Source organism: Lepidochelys olivacea (assembly GCF_965140295.1).
Source record: "Lepidochelys olivacea isolate rLepOli2 genome assembly, chromosome: 10".
In the NCBI taxonomy this organism is placed as follows: Eukaryota; Metazoa; Chordata; order Testudines; family Cheloniidae; genus Lepidochelys; species Lepidochelys olivacea.
Genome location: NC_140420.1, coordinates 34603680 through 34627449, shown reverse-complemented (window position 1 = coordinate 34627449; position 23770 = coordinate 34603680). Strand labels below are relative to the sequence as shown.

The window sequence follows — 23770 nt, the reverse complement described above, 5'->3', positions numbered from 1 at the left end:
AAATCAAAGCCCCAGAAAAAACAGAACCCAGTCAAACAGTACATTAAAGCTGTTGTCTACCTTTATTGCTTTTATGGGGCTGTAGCTGAGACGCACATCCAGTATATTTTTGGCAGGTGAATAGTGAAATCATTGGATTAATTGTTGGCAAACTGATGAGGATTTATGATACTATCTTTATCTTATTTTATTTTCCTTATCATAACTAATCTGTCATGTTTCTAGGATGCCTTTCATCACTGAGGCTGCTCTAACTTATCCCCACTGGTAAGAGCCCCCAAAGGGCTGTTCTGTCAGCCAGGGGTCATGGGAGCACAACAGCACTCCAGGCATGACCCCTCCTACTGGGCTTAACTCTGGCACGGCTCTGGCATGCTGTAGGCCAGTAAAAGATGATAAAGAGTTGGTTACACTTGGTCTACCTATGCAGAGATTCCCCCATGCCCAGTTAGCGTGGTTTTATGGCCAGAGTGGCAAAAAGAAGCTGTAGCATGGAGCAGGATCTGACTCCTGGTGTTTTTCCACTGTCAGTTACCTCTCTTTTTACTTTTCATTAGGGCTGTCAATTAATCGCAGTTAACTCATGCAATTAACTCAAAAATTAACTGCGATTTAGAACATTAATCGTGATCAATCGCACTGTTAAACAATAGAATACCAATTGAAATTTATTAAATATTTTTGGATGTTTGTCTACGTTTTCAAATATTTTGATTTCTATTACAACACAGAATACAAAGTATACAGTACTCACTTTATATTAGTTTATTACAAATATTTGCACTGTAAAAATGATAAACAAAAGAAACAGTATTTTTTCAATTCACCTCATACAAGTACTGTAGTGCAATCTCTATTGTGAAAGTGTAACTTACAAATGTAGATTTTTTTTGTTACATAATTGCACTCAAAAACAAAACAATGTAAAACTTTAGAACCTACAGGTCCACTCAGTCCTACTTCTTGTTCAGCCAACCACTAAGACAAACAAGTTTGTTTACATTTACAGGAGATACTGCTACCTGCTTCTTATTAACAATGTCACCTGAAAGTGAGAACAGGCACTCACATGGCACTTTTGTAGCCGGCTTTGCAGGGTATTTACATGCTGGATATGCTAAACATTCATATGCCCCTTCATGCTTCAGCCATCATTCCAGAGAACATGCTTCCATGCTGATGATGTTCATTAAAAAAATAGTGCGTTAATTAAATTTGTGACTGAACCTCTTGGGAGAGAATTGTATGTCTCCTGTTCTGTTTTACCTGCATTCTGCCATATATTTCATGTTATAGCAGTCTCAGATGATCACCCAGCACATGTTGTTTGATTTACAAACACTGTCACTGCAGATTTGACAAAACACAAAGAAGATACCAATGTGAGATTTCTAAAAATAGCTCCCACACTTGACCCAAGGTTTCCGCATTGTCCATCTCGCTGTCCTGCTATGAAGCATGCGGCAATTTTCTTCTCTGCTAATCTACCCTTACAAAAATAAGCTCTTATTCTTTGACACCACTACCACACCCCCACCCCCGTTGCACCAATGGAACATCCTTTCCAAGAATCCAACCACATCGGCATGCATTTTAGTGGCTTACATATATTTTAATCCTAAAAGTATGGAGAACTTCTTGAACTTCATAGGGGGGAGGGATAGCTCAGTGGTTTGAGCATTGGCCTGCTAAACCCAGGGCTGTGAGTTCAATCCTTGAGGCAGGCCATTTAGGGATCTGGGGCAAAAATTGGGGATTGGTCCTGCTTTGAGCAGGGGGTTGGACTAGATGATCTCCTGAGGTCTCTTCTAACCCTTATATTCTATGAACTCAATTACACTCTGCTCCCAGCAGTTGTTTTGTGATGAACTCAGGCTAAAGGGAGTGTTAACTGCTCTGTGAATCTGTTGTCTGTCTGTGGTACTCATTCTGCACATCTGCCCTTATCCTCTAGGGTCCTTTTTACAAGGGCAGGCATGTTTTCTTCCTCAGAATGCTGAGCTGGGAGGAATGTACCACTTCTCTGGCCTAGCTGTTGCTACCCTCGAAAACACCAGTGCTCCGGTCAGCTTTCCTCTATTCCACCGTTCACCACTCTCCTAAATCCCAAATAATACTTAGCACATCTCTTCCTTTACCGTTTAATAGAGCCATTTCTAACTAGCCGTTTACCCCTGCCAGACTAGGATTTTGCAATGCCTAAAGGCTACTTTATAATTGCTTCTATATTGTTCTTGCTCATTAGATTCAGGCCTTTTAATGAATTGTGAGTCACTAGTTTTTATGGGAAATCCTGCCTTCCAGAAAATCATCACTATTCATCAGTACATCAGCCGCTGTTCTAGCCTGCTGTTCTTTGCCTTTGCTCTCAATCCCCATACATGGTTATTGTACCATAGTTACCTTAGATCTTTTTTTCCTTTCCATGGGAAGCACCTTTCACATAGAAATGGCAGTCCTTGTTCATGGGATTGAGACAGTTGGTTCATTTTCAATGTGGTGAGTGAGGGCTTAGTCACATGACCCTCATTGAGCGTTGTATGGCTGACTCCCTGTGCACTGCTTTACCTCTCTGTATTCCTTACATCCCTCCCCTATGGTCAAAAAGGCAATGAACTCCCCAATTTATATGAAGACTGTTTCTTTCTGAAACACTTCCCATCCTGAAATTCTCCAGTCTTAATCTTCTCCTAAATGCCCTTAACTGTTACTGCAGGAGCATCTGATTAACCATCTGACCTGGGAATGTGGCAGCTGTTCTGATTTTGATGTATTCACTCCTTGCAGGAAGCTGAGAACACACTACGCCTGATGCAGAACAGGCTGAAGGAGGAGGAAAAACATCTGCTCAAGAGTGGAAGTAAGCTATATTTCTTAACTGCATGGGTTAGGAAAATAAATTGTAAATTGTCAGCTGCTTCATACAGAAAGATCCCGTCAAAGCTGAGGGGAATTTTATCAGCTGCCTACTGGGTAGGCTGAAGAGCAGAAAAAGTAAAACCCCATTAGCTTAAAAAAGACTACCAGAATCACTAACCTAACGTGTGTGACTGCACCCTGTAAATCCTACCTGCAGTACTGAGGGTGAGTGCAGTCACCTAGTAAATACCTCGCTTAACGTTGTAGTTAAGTTCCTGAAAAATGCTACTTTAAGCGAAACAACGTTAAGCGAATCCAATTTCCCCATAAGAATTAATGTAAATGCGGGGGTTAGGTTCCAGGGAAATATTTTTCACTAGATGAAAGACTATATTTTTTATATGTAGGTATGTATGTATATATACATACACACACAAACACAGAGCATCAGTTTTAAACAAGCAATTTAATACTGTACACAGCAATGGTGATTGAGAAGCTCGGTTGAGGTGGTGGAGTCAGAGGGTGGAAGAGGGTGGGATATTTCCCAGGGAATGCCTTACTGCTAAATGACAAACTAGCACTCAGAAGAGTTAACACATTGTTGTTAATGTAGCTCACACTCTACAAGGCAGCAGGAATGGAGATAGGAGACACAGCATGGCAGAGAGAGACAGAGACACACACTGTGTTTGTGTGTGAGAGAGAGTGAGACAGAGGGGGAAAGACCTTGTGTGTGAGAGAGAGACATGCACATTGCCCCTTTAAGTACACTGACACCACTCTATGTAGATTGCCTTTTTAAATAGATCAGTAAATTGAGACAGCAGCTGCTGCCAGCAAGCTCCCTCAGTCCTGAGCCCTGTCGTGCCCCCACCCCCGGCTCTGTGGAGATGGGGTAAAGGAGCAGGGGAAGGGGGACACCCTGACATTAGCACCCCTCTTTCCTTCCTGCCCCTCTTCACAGCAAGCAGGAGGCTCCTGGGAGCAGCTCCAAGGCAGAGGAGTAAGGGGAGGGACACCAGAACTACCTGGCTATTGATAGCCTGCTGGGTGGCTGCTGCACAGGGAACTTAGGGGAGCTGATGGGGGGCTGCTGGTCCACCCTGGTTCCAAGCCCCCACCAGCTAGCTCCAACAGGCTGCTCTTTCTGCAAGCAGTGGAGAAAGCAGGCGGCTGCCAAACAACGTTATAAGGGAGCATTGCGCAACTTTAAACGAGCATGTTCTGTAATTGATCAGCAACATAACAACGAAAACTGGGATGACATTAAGTGAGGAGAGGAGTACTTGTGGCATCTTAGAGACTAACCAATTTATTTGAGCATAAGCTTTCGTGAGCTACAGCTCACTTCATCGGATGCATACTGTATGCTCTGCAATAGCATGAAGGAGGTCATCAGGACTTCATTCCCAATGAAGGTTGTTATTCTCCAGACAGAAGGGGCTAGGCATGCTACAGAGGCACTGTGCATAGCTCCTGAGGGAAGGCACTGCTGAAGGAAGTTCAGTCTTTTGACAAGGGTTAAACTCCAATTCACCAAGGTATTTAAGCATGTGTGTAACTTTGGCTGTGGAACTAGGTGGTTGCTTAAAGTTACATAGCTGCTTATGTACCTCGCAGAATTGGAGTTTAAGTTCTGATTTCATTAGTTTGCATGCGCTTATATGCTGTGGAATTTGTTTGTGGATTGGTATTAATTCTTTATGGTGAATGATTCAGGTAATAACCTTTTCTCTAGTAAATCATGAATGAATGACTAATTTTGAAGGAGTGCTCCTTGATTACCAAAAATAAGTACATCATGGGCCATGGTCTACTCTCAACTACATCTGTGCATCTTCCTTGATTTTAGTGGGGGTATATGGGTATGAATGAAGTCAGAACTTGGGCCTATCATGTTAACTTTTACTTTTATTAAATAGAAACCTAGTCGAGGATCAGAAGGGAATAATTTCCTCCTGAAGTTTTGTCAGCACTGTAAACATGTAAGATTGTGCTGCTTCAGTAGTTAGACATCAGTAGAACTCTCTTGTGTAAATTACCACCGTGACTTTAATATTGCAATATATGCATTTATATATAGCAGGAAAAATAGATGAGAATTAATCCTGTGGCTCAGATAAAGCAAATTCCATTAAAACTAAAATTGACAGAGAATGTAAAAGTTGCATTTGACAGTTTTAATTTTCAGCAGGTGTTCTCCCACCAGGCAAGAGGGAAAGAGAATTCATTCATTCATTCTCTCCACTGTTCCCACCACCATATATCAGTACACTTAAACTTATAAAAGTTTTCTATACCCCTTTAGCCCTGGGAGTACAGGATGTACAATATATATTAGAATAACATATCCTATTTTTGTTGATTCTTCTGAGAATATATTAAGATGAAATTTGATAAAGAAAAGTTCAAAGGACTTCGCTTGGGAAGGAAAGCAAAACTATAAAATGGGTACTAACTGGCAAGGTGGTAGTACTGCTGAAAAGGATCCGAGAGTTATACTGAATCACAAATTGAATATTAGTCACCGAAGTGATGCAGTTGCAAAGAAGGCTAATATCATTCTGAGGTATATTACCAGGGAGTGTCACAGGGACAGGATGCAGAGAAAAAATTTCTAGACACCATTAATGACTGCTTCTTGGAGCAGCTAGTCTTGGAACCCAGAAGGGGAAAGGCAGTACTTGATGTAGTCCTAAGTGGTGCACAGGATCTGGTCCAAGAGATGAATATAGTTGAACTGCTCAGTAATAGCGACCATAATGTAATTAAATTTAACATCCTTCTATGGGGGGGAAATACCAACAAAACCCACCACAGCAGCATTTAACTTCAAGTCGGGGAACTACACAGAATGAAGAAGCTAGTTAAGGGGAAATTAAAAAGAACAGTCACAAGAGTGAAATGCCTGCAAGCTGCATGGAAACTTTTAAAAAATACCATAATAGAGGTTCAAACTAAATGTATACCCCAAATTTTTTAAAAAATGCCAAAAAATGCCAGCATAGTTGAACAACAGAGTAAGAGATGGTTACAGACAAAAATACATCCATTAAAAATTGGAAGTAAAATCCTACTGGGGAAAATAGAAAGGAGAATAAACTCTGACAAGTCAAGTGTAAAAATAATCAGGCAGGCCAAAAAAGAATTTGAAGATCAACTAGGAAAAGACAAAAACTAAGAGCAAAAAAAATTGTAAGAACATGAGAAGCAGGAAGCCTGCCTAACAATCAGTGGGGCCACTGGATTGCTGAACCAACAGTATATAGACATGCTGTGAGTTCCTGTTTTATCATATTTTATATTTGTAGACATTTTATATTTAAGCTTTGAGGTAATAAAGTTGGGTGAAAATCAGGATTGTTGAAGTGGAATGTATATCCAGTGCAGTGTTCAATCAAATCTAGTGCAGATAGTTTCTGTAATCAATCTACGCCTAAAAATTACTAAATATCTGGTAGACATAGAATCATAAAATCCTAGAAATGTAAGGCTAGAAGGGACCTCTAGAAATGAACAAGTCCAGCCTCCTGTGCTGTGGCAGGACCAAGAAAACCTCCTAGACTATCCCTGACAGGTGCTTGTCCAGCTTGTTTTTAAAAGCTCCCAAAAAATGGGGACTCCACAACCTTGGAAGCCTATTCCAGAGTTTAACTACCCTTGAGTTAGTAAGTGTTTCCTAATATCTAATCCAAGTCTCCTTTGCTGCATATTAAACACATTACTTCTCATCCTAACTTCAGTGGACATGGAAAACAACTGATCACCATCCTCTTTATAACAGCCTTTAGAATAGCTGAAGACTGTTCTTAGGTCCCTGATCATCACTGTAAGGATTCAGTACAACACTGAACAATTGTGCAGGTGCATATCCTTGCAAAACTGTCATGAACATTTACCCGCCCAAGGTCCAAGTCTGTTTGCCAACTCTAATACCATGACAATGTTAAAACAAAGGATATTTTGCCTGCCTGTCAAAAAATCAGCCTGGCAAAATAATTTTAGCATCAGGTGGATCATGTTGCTACAGTATAACAAATCTTGTGTTCCTCCATGGACAGTGTCCTTATTGGACACTCACTCATTTTACAGACTGAGTGGTTCTAATGGCAAAACTAGACACTGTCCTCAGTTTTGTGTATATGTAACAAGTATCTGTCCTCAGTTCTATCAATGGTTTTTATAGTGCCCATCAGTGTAGTGCCTAATATTTTAAATGTCTTGTGATATGGGAGGGCCAGGGAGCAGTGGGAGAGTGGGAGATAAATAAGCCCTAGGCTAATTATGGCTAGGGAGGGTTGCTGCAGGTAATTGTAGTCAATTAAGGCCCTGCCAGGAACCTAATAAAACCCCTTGCTTCAGGCAGTCAGGGTGTGCGAGAAAGGAGAGAGGACTGGAGTTTGGAGGTGTGTTGCTGAGATTTGAAAGACCCAGAGAACCGAAGGAAGGGAGACCCTTCCCCAGCAAGGCAGGGAGACTCCCTCCCCCAGTGTCAAGGACCGAGGGTAACGCTACCCAAGGGGGAAGAGGGTAAGAAACCTGCAGGGGTTGAGAGGGTCTGGAGCTCAGAATGAGGAACAAACTCAGACCCCTCCCCCACTTCCCTCCTCTATCACCTTCCCGGGCCACTAGCAGGGCCCTTGACACCCCAAAAGCAAGGGCAAGGGGTGGCATCTTAGCCCCCCGCCAGGAAAAACATGGGACCCACCATACCAACATTGGTCATTTTGTCACAGTCTTTATTCTGTTATTCTCAACTAATCCAAGCTCTGAATTTCAATAAATTGGCACTTGCCTTCTCTCTTCAACCTCTGCTGTGCTACAAAACAAGTACGCTTTGCCAGAAATAGTCCTGTTATATAATGGTCTCTCGGGGTATCTTTGTGTGGAAAGGTACCTATCCATTACACAAAATATGAACAAAATCTCCTAGGATGCTTGTTCTAATCCGATCTAGAAATAAATTCTGTTAAAAAGCCTGCACCATCAGGAGCAGATGCAAGTGGGAAACTGGATCAATTTAAAGTTTAACTGATCCTTTCCATGTTAATACTTTAAAAATGTGAACAGTATCTTAAACTACAATGTAAATATAAAAAGGTGACCTTAACAGAGGGTTAGATGTTGGGGGACATGGGAAATTACAAAAGGGTTGATGGAGCAATAAGAAGAAAATCAGTGGGGGAATCTGATGAACACTTTAGATGTTTGTACAGAAGTGCAAGGAGTATGGGGAATAAACAGGAAGAACTGGAAGTATTAGTACATAAGCTAAATTATGGTTTAATTGGCATCACAGAGACTTGGTGGGGTAAGTCTTATGACTGGAATATTGGTTAGAAAAAAAGACTATAGCTTGTTCAGAAAGGACAGGCAGGGAAAAGAGAGAGGAGGGGTTCCATTATACATAAAATATATAGATTTGTTCTGAGGTCCAAAAAGAGGTGGGAGGCAGACCACTTGAGAGTTCCTTGGTAAAGATAAAAGGGTTCAAAAATAGGGGTGATGTCATGGTGGAGGTCTATTCTAGATCATCAAATCAGGAAGAGGCAGAGGCATTTCTAAAACAAATAATGGAAACATCCAAAAACACAAGACCCGATAGTAATGGGGGACTTTAACTATCCAGACATATGTTGGAAAAGTAATACAGCAAAACTCAAAATCTCCAGTAAGTTCTTGGAATGTATCAGGGACAACTTTTTGTTTCAGACAGTGGAGGAAGTAACCAGGGTGGCAGCCATTTTAGACTTGATTCTGACCAAGGGTATGTGTACACTACGAAATTAGGTCGAATTTATAGAAGTGATTTTTAGAAAGTGATTGTGTGTGTCCCCACACTAATGCACTAAACACATTAAGTCGGCGGAGTGCGTCCACAGTACCAAGGCTAGCATTGACTTTTGGAGCATTGCACTGTGGGTAGCTATCCCACAGTTCCCGCAGTCTCCGCTGCCCACTGGAATACTGGGTTAAGTTCTCAATGCCTAATGAGGCAAAAACATTGTCGCGGGTGATTTTGGGTTCATGTCGTCAGTCGCCCCTCCCTCCGTGAAAGCTATGGCAGACAATAGTTTCGTGCCTTTTTTCCGTGCAGGCGCCATACTGCTTTCAGCAGACAGTGCAGTAGGACTGCTAACCGTCGTAGTCATCCATCGCTTCCGCTGCCACTCTGCTCTCCTGATGCTATGAATCCACCTCGCAGGTCCTCTATATGACCGTCGTCATCCACCGCTTCCACTAACACTCTGCTCTCCTGGTGGTCTCGCAGGGCCGCTTCCGCTGCAACTCTTGTCTCGCCATACCACGGCAAGCATGCAGCCCGCTCAGCTGTTGTGTCCTGGAGGCAGACAGTGCAATAGGTGTGCAAAACTGGTCATCCAACCACCGCTTCCCCTGCAACTCTGCTCTCCTGCAGATGCCATACCATGGCAAGCATGGAGCCCGCTCAGATCACTGCGGCAGTTATGAGCATTGTAAACATCTCGCGCATTATCATGCAGCATATGCAGAACCAGAACCTGCAAAAGCTGGCGAGGAAGCGACGGCAGCACGGTGACGGCAGCGATGAGGACATGGACACAGACTTATCTCAAAGCACGGGCCCTGCCAATTTGGCCATCCTAATGGCAATGGGGCAGGCTCATGCCATGGAATGCCGATTCTGGGCCCGGGAAACAAGCACAGACTGGTCCGCATAGTGTTGTGGGTCTGGGATGATTCCCAGTGGCTGCTAAACTTTCACATGCGTAATGGCACTTTCATGGAACTTTGACTTGCTTTCCCCTCCTCTGAAGCACAAGAATACCAAGATGAGAGCAGCCCTCACAGTTCACAAGCGAGTGGTGATAGCCCTCTGGAAGCTTGCAACGCCAGACAGCTACCGGTCAGTCGGGAATCAATTTGGAGTGGGCAAATCTACTGTGGGGGCTGCTGTGATCCAAGTACCCAACACAATCACTGAGCTGCTGCTATCAAGGGTACTGACCCTGGGAAATGTGCAGGTCATAGTGGATGGCTTTGCTGCAATGGGATTCCCTAACTGTGGTAGGGCGATAGACAGAACGCATATCCCTATCTTGGGACTGGACCACTAAGGCAGCCAGTACATAAACCAAAAGGGTTACTTTTCAATAGTGCTGCAAGCACTGGTGGATCACAAGGGATGTTTCACCAACACCAATGTGGGATGGCTGGGAAAGGTACATGACACTTGCATCTTCAGGAACTCTGGTCTGTTTGAACAGCTGCAGCAAGGGACTTACTTTCCAGACCAGAAAATAACAGTTGGGGATGTTGAAATGCCTATAGTTATCCTTGGGGACCCAGCCTACCCCTTAATGCCATGGCTCATGAAGCCATACACAGGCACCTGGACAGTAGTCAGGAGCTGTTCAACTATAGGCTGAGCAAGTGCAGAATGTGCATTTGGACATTTAAAAGCACGCTGGCACAGTTCACTGAGTCAGTTAGACCTCAACGAAACCAATATTCCCATTGTTATTACTGCTTGCTGCAGGGCTTTGGAGCTGTGCTCCGGCTCCGCTCCAGCTCCAGGCAAAAACCTGTGGCTCCACTGCTCTGGAGCTGCTCCACACTCCAGCTCCGGGCTCTGCTCCAAAGCCCTGGCTTGCTGTGCGCTCCACAATATCTGTGAGTAAGGGGGAGATGTTTATGGCGGGGTGGGAAGTTGAGGCAAATCACCTGGCTGCTGATTACGCACAGCCAGACACCAGGGTGATTAGAAGAGCACAGCAGGGTGCGCTGCACATCAGAGAAGCTTTAAAAACCAGTTTTATAGCTGACCAAGCTATGGTGTGACAGTTCTGTTTGTTTCTCCTTGATGAACCCCGCCCCTTGGTTCACTCTACTTCCCTATAAGCCAACCTCCCTCCCCTTCCCCTGTGATCACCGCTTGCAGAGGCAATAAAGTCATTGTTGTTTCAAATTCATCACACAAATAGGAGGATAACTGCCAAGGTAGCCCAGGAGGGGTGTGGGAGAAGGGAAGGACTAGGCCACACTGCACTTTAAAATTTATTGAATGCCAGTTTTCTGTTGCTTGGGCAGTCCTCTGGGGTGGAGTGGTTGGATGCCCGGAGGGCCTCTCTCCCCCTCCCCTCTGCATTCTTGGGCATCTGGGTGAGGAGCCTATGGAACCTGGAGAGGAGGGCGGTTGGTTACACAGGGGCTGCAGTGATAGTCTGTGCCTTTCCTGCACCTCAACCGTACGCCAGAGCATATCAGTTTGATCCTCCAGTAGTCTCAGCATTGCATCCTGCCTCCTTTCGTCATGCTGCCACCACCTCTCCTGTTGCTCCAGCCATCTATCCTCTCATGCATCCCTCCTATCCTCACGTTCATTTTGTGCTTTCCTGGACTCTGCCATGGTCTGCCTTCATGTATTCTACTGGGCTCTTTCAGTGCAGGTGGACTGCATGAACTCAGAGCATTTCATCACCAGTGCGTTTTTTTCGCCTTCTTATCTGCGCTAGCCTCTGGGACAGAGATGCTAGTCAGTGTTGAAACATTTGCAGCTGCGGGAGGAAAAAAAAGGTAGAGTAAAATTGAAAAAGACACATTGGCCATTTAAAAGGAGGGGCTGACGTTTTCAGGTTAACATGCAGCACAAACCCAACAAACCCCTCTGCACACACCCAATTCTCTAAGATGATCGCTTCACCCCTCCCCACACCACTGGCTAACAGCGGGGATGATTTCTTTTCAGCCACAGGCAAACAGCCCAGCAGGAACGGCCACCTCTGATGTCCCCTTAATAAAATTCCCCTATTTCAACCAGGTGACCATGAATGATATCACTCTCCAGAGGATAACACAGAGGTAAAGAATGGATGTTGCTTGAATGCCAGCAAACACCAGGACCACACGTTGCCATGCTCTCTTATGCAATGATTCCAGACTACGTGCTACTGGCCTGGTGTGGTAAAGTGTCTTACCATGGAGAACACAATAAGGCTGCCCTCCCCGGAAACCTTTTGCAAAGGCTTTGGGAGTACCTCTAGGACAGCTTCATTGAGATGTCCCTGAAGGATTTCCGCCTCATCCCCAGATACGTTAACAGACTTTTCCTGTAGTTGTACTGACCGCGAATGCATCTCAAGTCTTCAGGGCAAATTAATCATTAGACATGCTTGCTTTTAAACAGTGTATTGTATTTACAAAGGTACACTCACCAGAGGTGCCTTTTCCGCCTTCAAGGTCCTGGAGCCTGGGTTGGGAGGGTATTGGCTCCAGGGTGATAAACAGTTCCTGGCTGTTGGGGAGAACGGCTTCTCCGTTTGCCTGGTGTGCATTATCATCTTCCTCGTCCCCAAAATCCTCATCCCTGTTGCATGAGACTCCCTTGCAGGAGTCCATGTACAGGTGTGGGGTAGTTCTAGGGGCACCCCCTAGAATTGCATGCAGATCATAGAGGCAGTATGTCTGGGGCTCTGACCTCGAGCGGGCGTTTGCCTCTGTGTTTTTTTCGGTAGGCTTGCCTGAGCGCCTTAAGTTTCACGCAGCACTGCTATGGGTCCCTGTGATAGCCTCTGTCCTTCATATGTCCTTGGAGATTTTTTCAAATATTTTGGCATTTCATCTTTTGGAACGGAGTTCTGATAGCACAGATTCATCTCCCCATACAGTGATCAGGTCCAGTACCTCCCGTTCGGTCCATGCTGGAGCTCTTTTGGGACTCCATGATCATCTCTGCTGATGAGCTCTGCGTGGTCACGCCATGGTGACCAAATAGGAAATGAAATTCAAAAGTTGGCAGGGCTTTTCCTGTGTACCTGGCCAGTGCATCTGAGTTGAGAGTGCTGTCCAGAACGGTCACAATGGAGCACTGTGGGATTGCTCCCAGAAGCCAATACCATCGAATTGCATCCACACTACCCCAAATTTGACCCGGCAATGTCGATTTGAGCACTAATCCCCTCGTCAGGGAGGAGTACAGAAATCAATTTTAAGAGCCCATTAAGTCAACAAAAATGGCTTTGTTGTGTGGACAGGTGCAGGGTTAAAAATTGATCTAATGCTGCTAAATTCGACTTAAACTTGTAGTGTAGAGCAGGGCCAAGATGGAAAAATTGCTAGCAAATCTGAAGGTGAAAGGCAATTTTGGTAAAAGTGATCATGAAATGATGAGGATTTCATGATTTTAAGGAAAGGAAGGTGAGAGAGCAGCAGAATAAGGACAGTGGACTTCAAAAAAGCAGCCTTTAATAAACTCAGAGAGCTGGGAGGTAAGGTCCCATGGGAAGAAAATCTAAGGGAAAAACGTGATTAGGAGAGCCAGCAGTTCCTCAAAGGAACAATAGTAAAGCACAACTGCAGACTATTCTGATGCAAAGGAAAGGTAGGAGGAGACAATATGGTTCCATCAGGAGCTCTTTAATTACCTGAATATCAAAAAGGAATCCTACAGAGAGTGGAAATATGGTCAAATTGCTAAGGAGGAGTACAAAAGAATAGCACAAGTATGTATGGACAAAATCAGAAAGGCTAAGGCCCAAAAATGAGTTACAACTGACAAGGGACATAAAAGGCAATAAGAAGAGGTTCTTTAAATACATTAGGAAAAAGAGAAAGACAAAGGAAAGTGTAGGTCCTCTACTTGCAGGGAAGGAGCGCTAATAACTGATGACATCAAGAAAGCTGAAGTGCTTAATGTTTGTTTTGCTTCAGTCTTCCCTAAAAAGGTTAATGATGACCAGATATTCAACCCATAATACTGACAACCACGGGGAAGGAATGCAAGCCAAGATAGCGGAAACACAGGTTTAAGACCATTTAGATCATAGAATATCAGGGTTGGAAGGGACCTCAGGAGGTCATCTAGTCCAACCCCCTGCTCAAAGCAGGACCAATCCCCAACTAAATCATCCCAGCCAGGGCTTTCTCAAGCCTGACCTTAAAAACTTCTAAAGAAGGAGATTCCACCACCTCCCTAGGTAACCCATTCCAGTGCTTCACCACCCTCCTAGTGAAAATTTTTCCTAATATCCAACCTAAACTTCCCCCACTGCAACTTGAGACCATTATTCCTTGTTCTGTCATCTGCTACCACAGAGAACAGTCTAGATCCATCCTCTTTGGAACCCCCTTTCAGGTAGTTGAAAGCAGCTATCAAATCCCCCCTCATTCTTCTCTTCTGCAGACTAAATAATCCCAGTGCCCTCAGCCTCTCCTCATAAATCATGTGCTCCAGCCCCCTAATCATTTTTGTTGTCCTCCACTGGACTCTTTCCAATTTTTCCCCACATCCTTCTTGTGGAATGGGGCCCAAAACTGGACACAGTACTCCAGATGAGGCCTCACCAATGCCAAGTAGAGGGGAACGGTCACGTCCCTCGATCTGCTGGCAATGCTCCTACTTATAAAGCTCAAAATGCTATTAGCCTTCTTGGCAACAAGGGCACGCTGTTGATTCATATCCAGCTTCTAGTCCACCGTAATCCCTAGGTCCTTTTCTGCAGAACTTCTGCCTAGCCTCTCAGTCCCTAGTCTGTAGCAGTGCATGGGAGTCTTCCTTCCTAAGTGCAGGACTCTGCACTTATCCTTGTTGAACCTCATCAGATTTCTTTTGGCCCAATCCTCTAATTTGTCTAGGTCACTCTGTATCCCATCCTTACCCTTCAGGATATCTACCACTCCTCCCAGTTTAGTGTCATCTGCAAACTTACTGAGAAGAGTGCGTCAGTCTTCCCTAAAAAGGTTAATGATGACCAGATATTCAACCCATAATACTGACAACCACGGGGAAGGAATGCAAGCCAAGATAGGGGAAACACAGGTCATTAATAAAGATATTGAACAAAAACAGCCCCAGGACCGACCCTTGGGGCATTCCTCTTGATATCGGCTGCCAACTAGACATGGAGCCATTGATCAGTACGCATTGAGCCCGATGATCTAGCCAGCATTCTATCCACCTTAAAGTCCGTTCATCCAGCCCATACTTCTTTAACTTTCTGGCAAGAATACTGTGGGAGACCGTATCAAAAGCTTTGCTAAAGTCAAGGAATAACACGTCCACTGCTTTCCCCTCATCCACAGAGCCAGTTATCTCATCATAGAAGGCAATTAGATTAGTCAGGTATGACTTGCCCTTGGTGAATCCATGCTGACTGTTCCTGATCACTTTCCTCTCCTCTATGTGCTTCAGAATTGATTCCTTGAGGACCTGCTCCATGATTTTTCCCAGGGATAAATTAGATGTATTCAAGTCAGCTGGGCCTGATGAAATTCATTTTAGGTACTTAAGGAACTAGCTGAAGCAATCTTGAAGCCATTAATAATTATATTTGAGAACTCCTGGAGGACAGGTAAGGCCCCAGAAGATCAGAGAAGGACAAACATAGTACCTGTCTTTAAAAAGGGAAACCAAGTAAAACCCAGGGAATTATAGACCAGCCAGTCTAACTTCAAAACCTGGAGCAAATTATTAAACAATTTATGTGTAAGCACCTGGAAGATGTAAGGAATAGTTAGCATAAACAAATCATGCCAAACCCATTTAATTTCCTTCTTTGATAAGGATTACTGACGTAGTGAATGGGGGGAAGCAGTAGATGTGATATACCTTGATTTTAGTAAGGCTTTTTACACAGTTCTGCATGGCACACGGTCTAGATGAATTTACTATAAGGTGGGCGCACAACTGGTTAAAAGACCATATTCAAAGAGTAGCTATCAATGGCTTGCTGTCAAATTGGGAGGATGTATCTAGTGGGGTCCTGTAGCGAACTGACGACTCACCGGCGTGGCGCCTCCTGCTGGTCATCTGGGAATTAGATCTTTTCCAGCTTGCAGAGCACCCTCTGCAGGCCAGTGTCTCACCTGCCGCTGGCCCCATGTCCTGCCCAGACCCCAGTGCCCTTTACCCTGGGGTTCTGCCCCAGCAGTACCCCCACACTTTGGGTCTCCCTTCCCAGGGGAACCCCCAACCCTCTAAACCCACCTTGCCTCAGTGGCCACTGCCAGTCATCATCTAGCCCCCGCTCACTCGGGCAGACTGCAATCTGTAAACCACTCATCATTGGCAAGGGAGTAGGACCTGCTGCCTTTGCCTAACCCCAGGCTACATCTCTGCAGCCCCAGTACCTCTTTAGGCCTGGCACAAGGCCTGCAGCCTGAGGAGTTACCAGGCTGGAGCTCCCCAGCCCTATTCCCCTGCTCTGCTCTGCTCTGCTCTGCTCTGCTCTAGTACCTTGCTCTCAGGTACCTAGCCCTTCCCACTCCAGGGCTAGAGTAAGACTTCTACAGCTCCTAGCCCTCAGCCCTCTAATAGGGCCAGCTGTGGCCTGATTGGGGCATGGCCCCAGCTGTGGCTGCTTCCCCCAATCATCCTAGCTTTTCCCACCAGCAGCCCTCTCCAGGGCTGCTTTTACTATTGGCTCCCCCAGGCAGCTCTCTCCCAGGGCTGTTTTAACCCCTTCAGGGCCGGAGCAGGGTGACCACCCCGCTACTGGTCCTGTGGGGGTCAGTCCTGTGTCTGGTATTATTCAATATTTTCATTAATGATTTGGATAATAGAATGGAAAGTATGCTTATAAAATTTGCAGATGATACCAAACTAAGACAGGTTGCAAGCACTTTGGAGGCCAGGATTAGAATTCAAAATGACCTTGACTGGTCTGAAATCAACAAGATGAAATTCATTAAAGACAAGTGCAAAGTTCTACACGTAGGAAGCAAAAATCAACTGCACAACTACAAAATGGGGAATAACTGTCTAGGCGGTAGTATTGCTGAAAAAGATATGGGGGTTTTAGTGGACCACAAACTGAATATCCATTTTCAATGTGATGCAGCTGCAAAAAACGCTAATATGATTCTGGGGTGTTATGTGAGACACAGGAGATAATTGTCCCGCTATATTCGGCACTAGTGAGGCCCTAGCTGGTGTTCTGCATCCAGTTCTGTGCGCGACAATTTAAGAAGAGTGTGGACAACTTGGAAAGAGTCCCAGAGACAAGCAACAAAAGTGATAAAAGTTTTAGAAAACCTGACCTATGAGGAAAGGTTGAAAAAACTGGGCATATTTAGTCTTGAGGGGAAAAAAGACTGAGGAGGGACCTGATAACACTTTTCAGATATGCTAGGGGCTGTTATAAAGACGGTAGTGATCAGTTCTCCATGTCCACTGAAGGTAGGACAAGAAGTAATGGTTTTAATATGCAGCAAGGGAGACTTAAGTTAAATATTGGGAAACACTTTCTAACTCTAAGGACAGTTAAGCTCTGGAATAGGCTTCCAAGGGAGGTCGTGGAGTCCTCATCTTTGGAAGCTTTTAAAAACAAGCTGAACAAACACCTGTCAGGGATAGTCTAGGTTTACTTGCTCCTGCCTCGGTGCAGGGGGCTGACTTGTTGACTTCTCAAGGTCCCTTCCAGCCCTACAGTGCTATGATTGTATGAACTGATCCCCTGAAGCCTGATTAATGATTACCCAGAAACACGATCACATAACAAATGTCATGTTTGAGGTGTTCTAGTTATTCACTCATGGATTCCCATTAAGGACTTGGAGACCCATTGCAAATTATTTAACTTTGAAATGAGCGAGGTGCTGAGCACCCTCACACAGTGAATGTTAAGGGTATTAGTGCTGACGTCGTGGGTGCTCTGGGGCTCAAGCATCCACGGAAAAAAATAGTGGATGCTCAGCACCCACCAGCCGCAGCTGTTTGGCAGCACCGCCAATCAGCTGTTCGGCAGCTCTGCAGATCAGCTGTTCGGCAGCTGGGGGAGGCACTTGGGGGAAGGTGGAGAGCAGCGAGCGGTGGATGGGCAGGGGCCTCAGGGAAGGGTTTGGGGTGAGGGCAGAGCCTCAGGGAAGGGGGCAGAGTGGGATGGGAAGAGGTGGAGTGACAGTGGGGCCTTGGGAAGGGGTGGAGTGGTGGCAGGGCCTCTTGGTGGAGCGGGGGTGGAGCACCCCCAGGGAAAAATAAAAGTCAGCACCTAGGGTTAAGGGCACCCAACACCTTACAGCAGATATTCAACCCATCACAAGACCAGACAGTGTGTGAACAAACACTGTACAAACAAATGAAAAGAAATAATTGCCATATATTTTGTTCATTTATTTTGATAGCTTCAAATTAATTGGAATAATTTGGTGATACTTTTATAGATGCACAGATATTAAAGCCAGAAGTGACTCATATTTACAACCACCTAGTCTGACCTCCTGCGTAATGCAGGCTAGAGAATTTTACCCAGTAAGTTCTCCATGAGCTTGAGCAGAACTTTGTGAATGCTCTAGAAAGACTTTGTGTGATGAGAATCCTCCACTTCCCTTAGGAAGTTCTTTCAGTGGTTAATTACCTTCACTGTTAAAAATTTATGCTTTTTCCTAGTTTGAACTTGGTACTTAGAAAGTACAGTAATAGGCAATATAGAACTACCTAGGGGAGCTAGACTGGTGGATACTTTATTATCATACTTCACAATATACCAATCTGTGTTTTGTGGTATAGTTTGTAAAAATAATGGCATCTTGTGGCCTGAATTTTTTCAGTGGCTGCACACCTTAATTCCCATTAAAGTCAATAGAAGCTACAAGCGCTCAGGCCCTCTGGAAAATCAGCCCTCAATACTGGTGATGAAATCTTTCAGGGAAGTGGGAAGAGAGATTGAAATGTTCTGTGTGACTTATAAGATATGTGGCTTATTGAGGTTCTACTGTATATATCCGAGCATTTCAATGCTTCTAGGTATCAGTCGTGTAAGGTATCAGTATGTAAGTTGACACATGTGGCTCCATTGAGTTTAATGAGAGTACACATGTGTGAGTCTTGCAGGATTGGGGCATCACAGCTGGAAGTTGGACTGCTAACTCTCTTGGGTCCCTTTAAAAATCCCAACTTACTTTTTTTTTTAAAGAAAAATATGGTCTTGTCTTTCTTGTTTGATTTAAAGTTTCAGTGAGTTGAATTAGATTTTATTTTTTATATCAAATACTTATAAACTGCCAGTTTGGTTTTTGCCATAGTGTGTTTTTACCAAAATCAGTGTAGAAAACAGCATCTTTGGGAATCCAATAATAATTGTTATGGATCCAATCCATGCATTCTCAAAGCTCTGACTTTATCATGGAATTAAACATGTTAATGCTAAATAACATATTTGATCCTAAAGTTTATCACTAAACCCAGTGCCTTTAATTTAAATCAGTCTAAGTGTTCTCGCTCCAAGTCTTCTTGACTCTGGTCAGTGCTACTAGCCTTCAGGAGCACCAAATTAACATACAGCATTTTAAAAAATTGAAAGATAAAAGTTGCCTCTTAAAAAACCAAACCAGAAGCAAACAGCTGGCATTTAATAGCAGCTGTATGAACCATTATAGATGAGGCATTTGTACCCTCTATTGTATGTAGAGCACCAGATCCTGAGACCTTTACTTAGTTTATGCTGAGCCCTTACTAAGGTGTTTGCATAAACAAGGACTGAATAAAATCTGACTCTAATGAATATTGAATAAATGGAAATGGTATTTGGTTCAAACTCAGTAATAGACGGGGCAGAAATGATTGCCTCACATGGCTGTTACAGCAAATATAAATTCTAAATAATATTGTTAGTCAATTCCATAACCTCACCTAACAATGTCTCAAGTGCCTCTCTTCCTTTATATTTTCTCAATAACTTGGTAATGATCCATACGACTATGAAAAAAACAGGCTAGCGTTTATACATTTACCTGTAATTAGAAGTTGTAAGGGAATGTCAGTGTACCACTAATCATAATTAAAGGAGGACATATCCATTTTCTAGAATGACATTTTGGTAATTAAATCTACCCTTATCTTCTCCAAAATGATTCCATTTGTGTTTGTTTCTAAATTGCACAATGCACAGGCTAACCCCTTATTCTGAGTGCTCTGGGCTTTATGCTGGTACTATTGACTGAGAAGGTTAGCATACGTATTCTCTTCTGCCTGCAGGTAATGTTTGTTGGCAAAATGGCAGTTTTAAAATATAGGGTCAGATCATCAGCTGGTGTAAATGGTATAGCTCCATTTAAGTCAACAGAACTACATCAGTTTACACCAGCTAAGGATGTGGCCCATAAATAGCAATGAACAAAGAAACAAGTAGCCTCCCCTGGAACTAGAAGGCAGGCTTCAAACAAGCAACCTGCCAGTACTGAGTGAGGAGAGGCATTTAGTAGGTGAGAGAGGTGTGGGGTCCATTGCAGGTGAACAGGAGGGTGATATGTACTGGCCACAAGAAAGAGGAAAGAAGAAGAGCTGATGTCATGGGAAGGGACCTAAAGGAAACGGAGCCTTCTTCTAACCTCCCACCCACCAATCTTAACCCATGCTGGGCCACCATCAGAACAGGCTATGCTGAAGTGAAAAGTGGCTGAGTCAGCCATGTCAGGGATACAACAAAGTGGAGTTTCTAATTATGCAGCTTTCAACAGGTATTTGAATTATTATGCAGGTTAAACAAAGTCTCAGGTGTAAGCCAGAATGTGGCTTAGCGCCTGTTTGAAATTGAATTTCTGCTTAACTGTAGCTGACCAAAGGGAATCCCTGGAGCATAAAAGATGTGATCAGTGCAGCTGACCAGCCTATGTCCAGGGGGAGGGATAGCTCAGTGGTTTGAGCATTGGCTTGCTAAACCCAGGGTTGTGAGTTCAATCCTTGAGGGGGCCATTTTGGGATCTGGGGCAAAAATTGGGGATTGGTCCTGCTTTGAGCAGGGGGTTGGACTACATGATCTCCTGAGGTCCCTTCCAACCCTGATATTCTATGACCCACTTCCTAGTGAAATATCATGAAAGGAAGCAAGCCTGTTGGGGGCTGGGATCAGGGATTGGACAGAAGGAGTGGGATACTGATGATCTACTTGGGATGCTAGAGAGCCTGTTGGGGAGAGGGAATAGGGGACTGAGCGAAGAACTGATTGGACTGGGAAATAGAGTGACAGAAATCTCTAAGTCTTTGGTATCTGAACTGTGGGGAACTGCCCTATTCCTCCAAACATATTGGGGTTCACCCAGCACTATTTTCAATAACCTGAGGATATTACAGTGTGTTGTTCTGATCCATTATTAAATGCCCTTGATATCGCTCATGTCAGACTGAGGAAGTAGGAGACTTAAGTTCATGCTTTGCAAAACCTTTTACAAGATTTTTATTTGATACTCAGCTGCCAAAATAGTACCCTCTGACTGTACACCGATAAGATTCATACCCAGAGAGTATATTTAGAATAGTGCCTTAGTAATACTATCTTGTCTCAAGGCTTTTATATGGTACTTCCTGTTCATCTCAATTTCTTTGATAACCATTCTTGGTAATAGTGCCTTCTTTTTGGGGAGCTAGGAGGTTGGCTATTCCCTACCAATGCAGCAGGGAGAGGTCTGGTTCCATAAACCTAGGACTTCTGATTTTTGAGGATTATTAATTTCATTTTGGGGGGTTTATTTTGAGCAATTTTTGAGTTTTATGTAGATGTCCAAAATCCAGAGGGCTTTCTCTTTGTGTACAGCATAATGAGTAATACATAATATACATTACTCATTGCTTTGGTATATACTGTAATGAATAAACTTTTGGTAATGGTTCACTTTAACATAGTACTGTTTTGGTTTTTTTTAGTGTAGCACTATGTTAAAGCATGCTAATGCACGCCACCAGGGACCATAGACTATCAGGTTTGGAAGGGACCTCAGGAGGTCATCTAGTCCAACCCCCTGCTCAAAGCAGGACCAATCCCCAATTTTTCCCCCAATCGGGCCCCTCAAGGATTGAACTCACAACCCTAGGTTTAGCAGCCCAATGCTCAAACCACTGAGCTATCCCTCCCCACAATTAAATTTAATTGCGCCAATTAAAGTGCAACACAGTAGCGTGTTTTAGAAATCACATCCCCATAATCTACATGACTGCTCCATGTAGACAAACCCTTAGATTAGAATTACCATACATTTGGGTTTTCCCGGACATTGCCTCCTCCGCCCTCTGTCTGGGTGGATTTTTCAAATAAGAGGCAACGTCAGGGTTTTTTTGTGGAGCAGACATTGCAGCTCAGAAAGAGTCCCGATTGGTCCTTCCTCTGCATCCACATCTAATTGGTTCCTCACAGCTGCAGGATCCTGCCCACCCAAGCCCTGGCTCCCAGCCCTGGGGAGGGGGAGAGCCCCGCAGGGAGGTGCTGACAGACAGCTGTTGCTGCATCCCAGGTCTCCACCAGCTGCCCTGCCACCATGACAGGGTGCGACACTGCTCCCCCACCTCAAGAGTGAGTCCCCAGGTACTCCTCCCAGTATAGTCACACCCCTTCAGCACCTCCCAAGTATTCCCCAGTACACATACGTGCCTCCAGCACCTGCCAAATTCCCCTTCCAGCACCCCCCAAATATCTCTCAGTACACACAACTCCCCCCCAGCACTCCCCAACTGTACTCCCCTCCAACTCCCCTCTCCTTCCTCCCCCACCAAGAGTATCATCTTTTTTGAGAACCTGAAACATGTTAACCCTACTTAGATGCAAGTGACCTTTTCTGGTGTTTATTGGATAAACACCTATTTCTTTTCTTTTTTGTAATGTGGGTATTTTATGAATGTTCCTCAGTTAAAACAAGAAATCAGAAGCCCTCCATACACCCTGATCCATACAGTGTCCTGCTTTTGTTTTGGTTGGTTGCCAGAAACTCAAGATTGCGCCATCATAGAGTCCTGGCCAGAGTAGGTTTCCTTAGGTATGTCTGCACTGCAGTTAGACACCCACAGCTGGCCAATGCCAGCTGACTCAGTTCCCAGGACTCGGGCTAAAGGGCTGTGTAATTGTGGAGCAGATGTTTGGGCTCAGGCTGCACCCTGAGCTCTGGGACGCTCCCACCACAGAGTTTCCAGCCTGATCCTGAATGTCTACACCACAGTTAAACTGCCCCTTAGCCCAAGCCTTGCAAGCCACGGGCTTTTAATTGCAGTTTAGACATATCCCCTGAGGCCCACGAGAACCAGGAATCCCTGAACAGAAGCAGAGAGCACTAGCATGCCCTTGCACCCAGCCATTGTGTTGAACTGCTGTGGCATTGTGTATGATTACATTAATTCAGTGCTGTTGCTGTTTTTATTTTAACCAGGTAATGATGATTCAGACATAGAGATCCAAGAGGACGAGGGATCTGATAGTGAAGTGGAAGACAGGCAGCTAATAAAGCAGCGCACGGCCATGGAGATCCTGATGCAAGGTATCCTCACTTCCCCTTAATTCCCCCTCTTCCTCCTCACTGCTCAGCACAGGGTTTGGACACTTTTTTTTGTGGGACACTTTGGGTATAAGATCCTGTTAGGGTTCATGAGCTTGCACCCTCCTCAGTTCCCTTTTGCTGACAGGGGTACTGTAGTGCTTCAGAGAAAAGGAGTCTTTTCAAGGGAGCCAAGGCAAGGGAAATTTTACTGGAAAGATCAGTGTGTTTTTACCTTGTCTGGATTCAGAAATAGCTTTGGAAATAGCCGTAGGCCTGTGGTCCCAATGCCTTCTTTTCCTTTCGCGGTAGATGTAGAGTGAATTCACATATTCTCTACACCAGCAGTTCTCAAACTATGGGTCAGGACCCCAAAGTGGGTTGGGACCCCATTTTAATGGGGTAACCAAGGCTGGCTTAGACTTGCTGGGACCTGGGGCCAAAGCCCAAGGGCTTCAGCCCTGGAGAGCAGGGCTTAGGTTACAGGCCCCCTGCTTGGGGCTGAAGCCCTTGGGCTTGGGCTTTGGCCCCCGTCCTGGGGAGGTGGGGGGTGCTTGGGCGGGCTCAGGCTTCGGTCCCCCCTCCTGGGGCCGTGTAGTAAGTTTTGTTGGCAGAAGTGGGTCGCGGCACAATGAAGTTTGAGAACCCCTGCCCTACACTAACCTCCTGAGGTGCTTCTTCAAAACTTGGCCTTTCG

The 23770-nt window shown here is 44.6% G+C and overlaps 1 protein-coding gene across 2 annotated transcripts in view; it reads left to right on the top strand.

Moving 5' to 3' along the window:
- The window catches only part of CLUAP1 (clusterin associated protein 1), a 158340-nt gene that overhangs the window by 110958 nt on the left and 23612 nt on the right, over positions 1 to 23770 (top strand). For both annotated transcript variants that reach the window (XM_084642385.1, XM_084642386.1), the window contains exons 9-10: positions 2788 to 2860; positions 22969 to 23076. In XM_084642385.1, coding sequence (XP_084498511.1) covers positions 2788 to 2860; positions 22969 to 23076 — 181 coding nt within the window. The remainder of the gene's footprint in view (positions 1 to 2787; positions 2861 to 22968; positions 23077 to 23770) is intronic.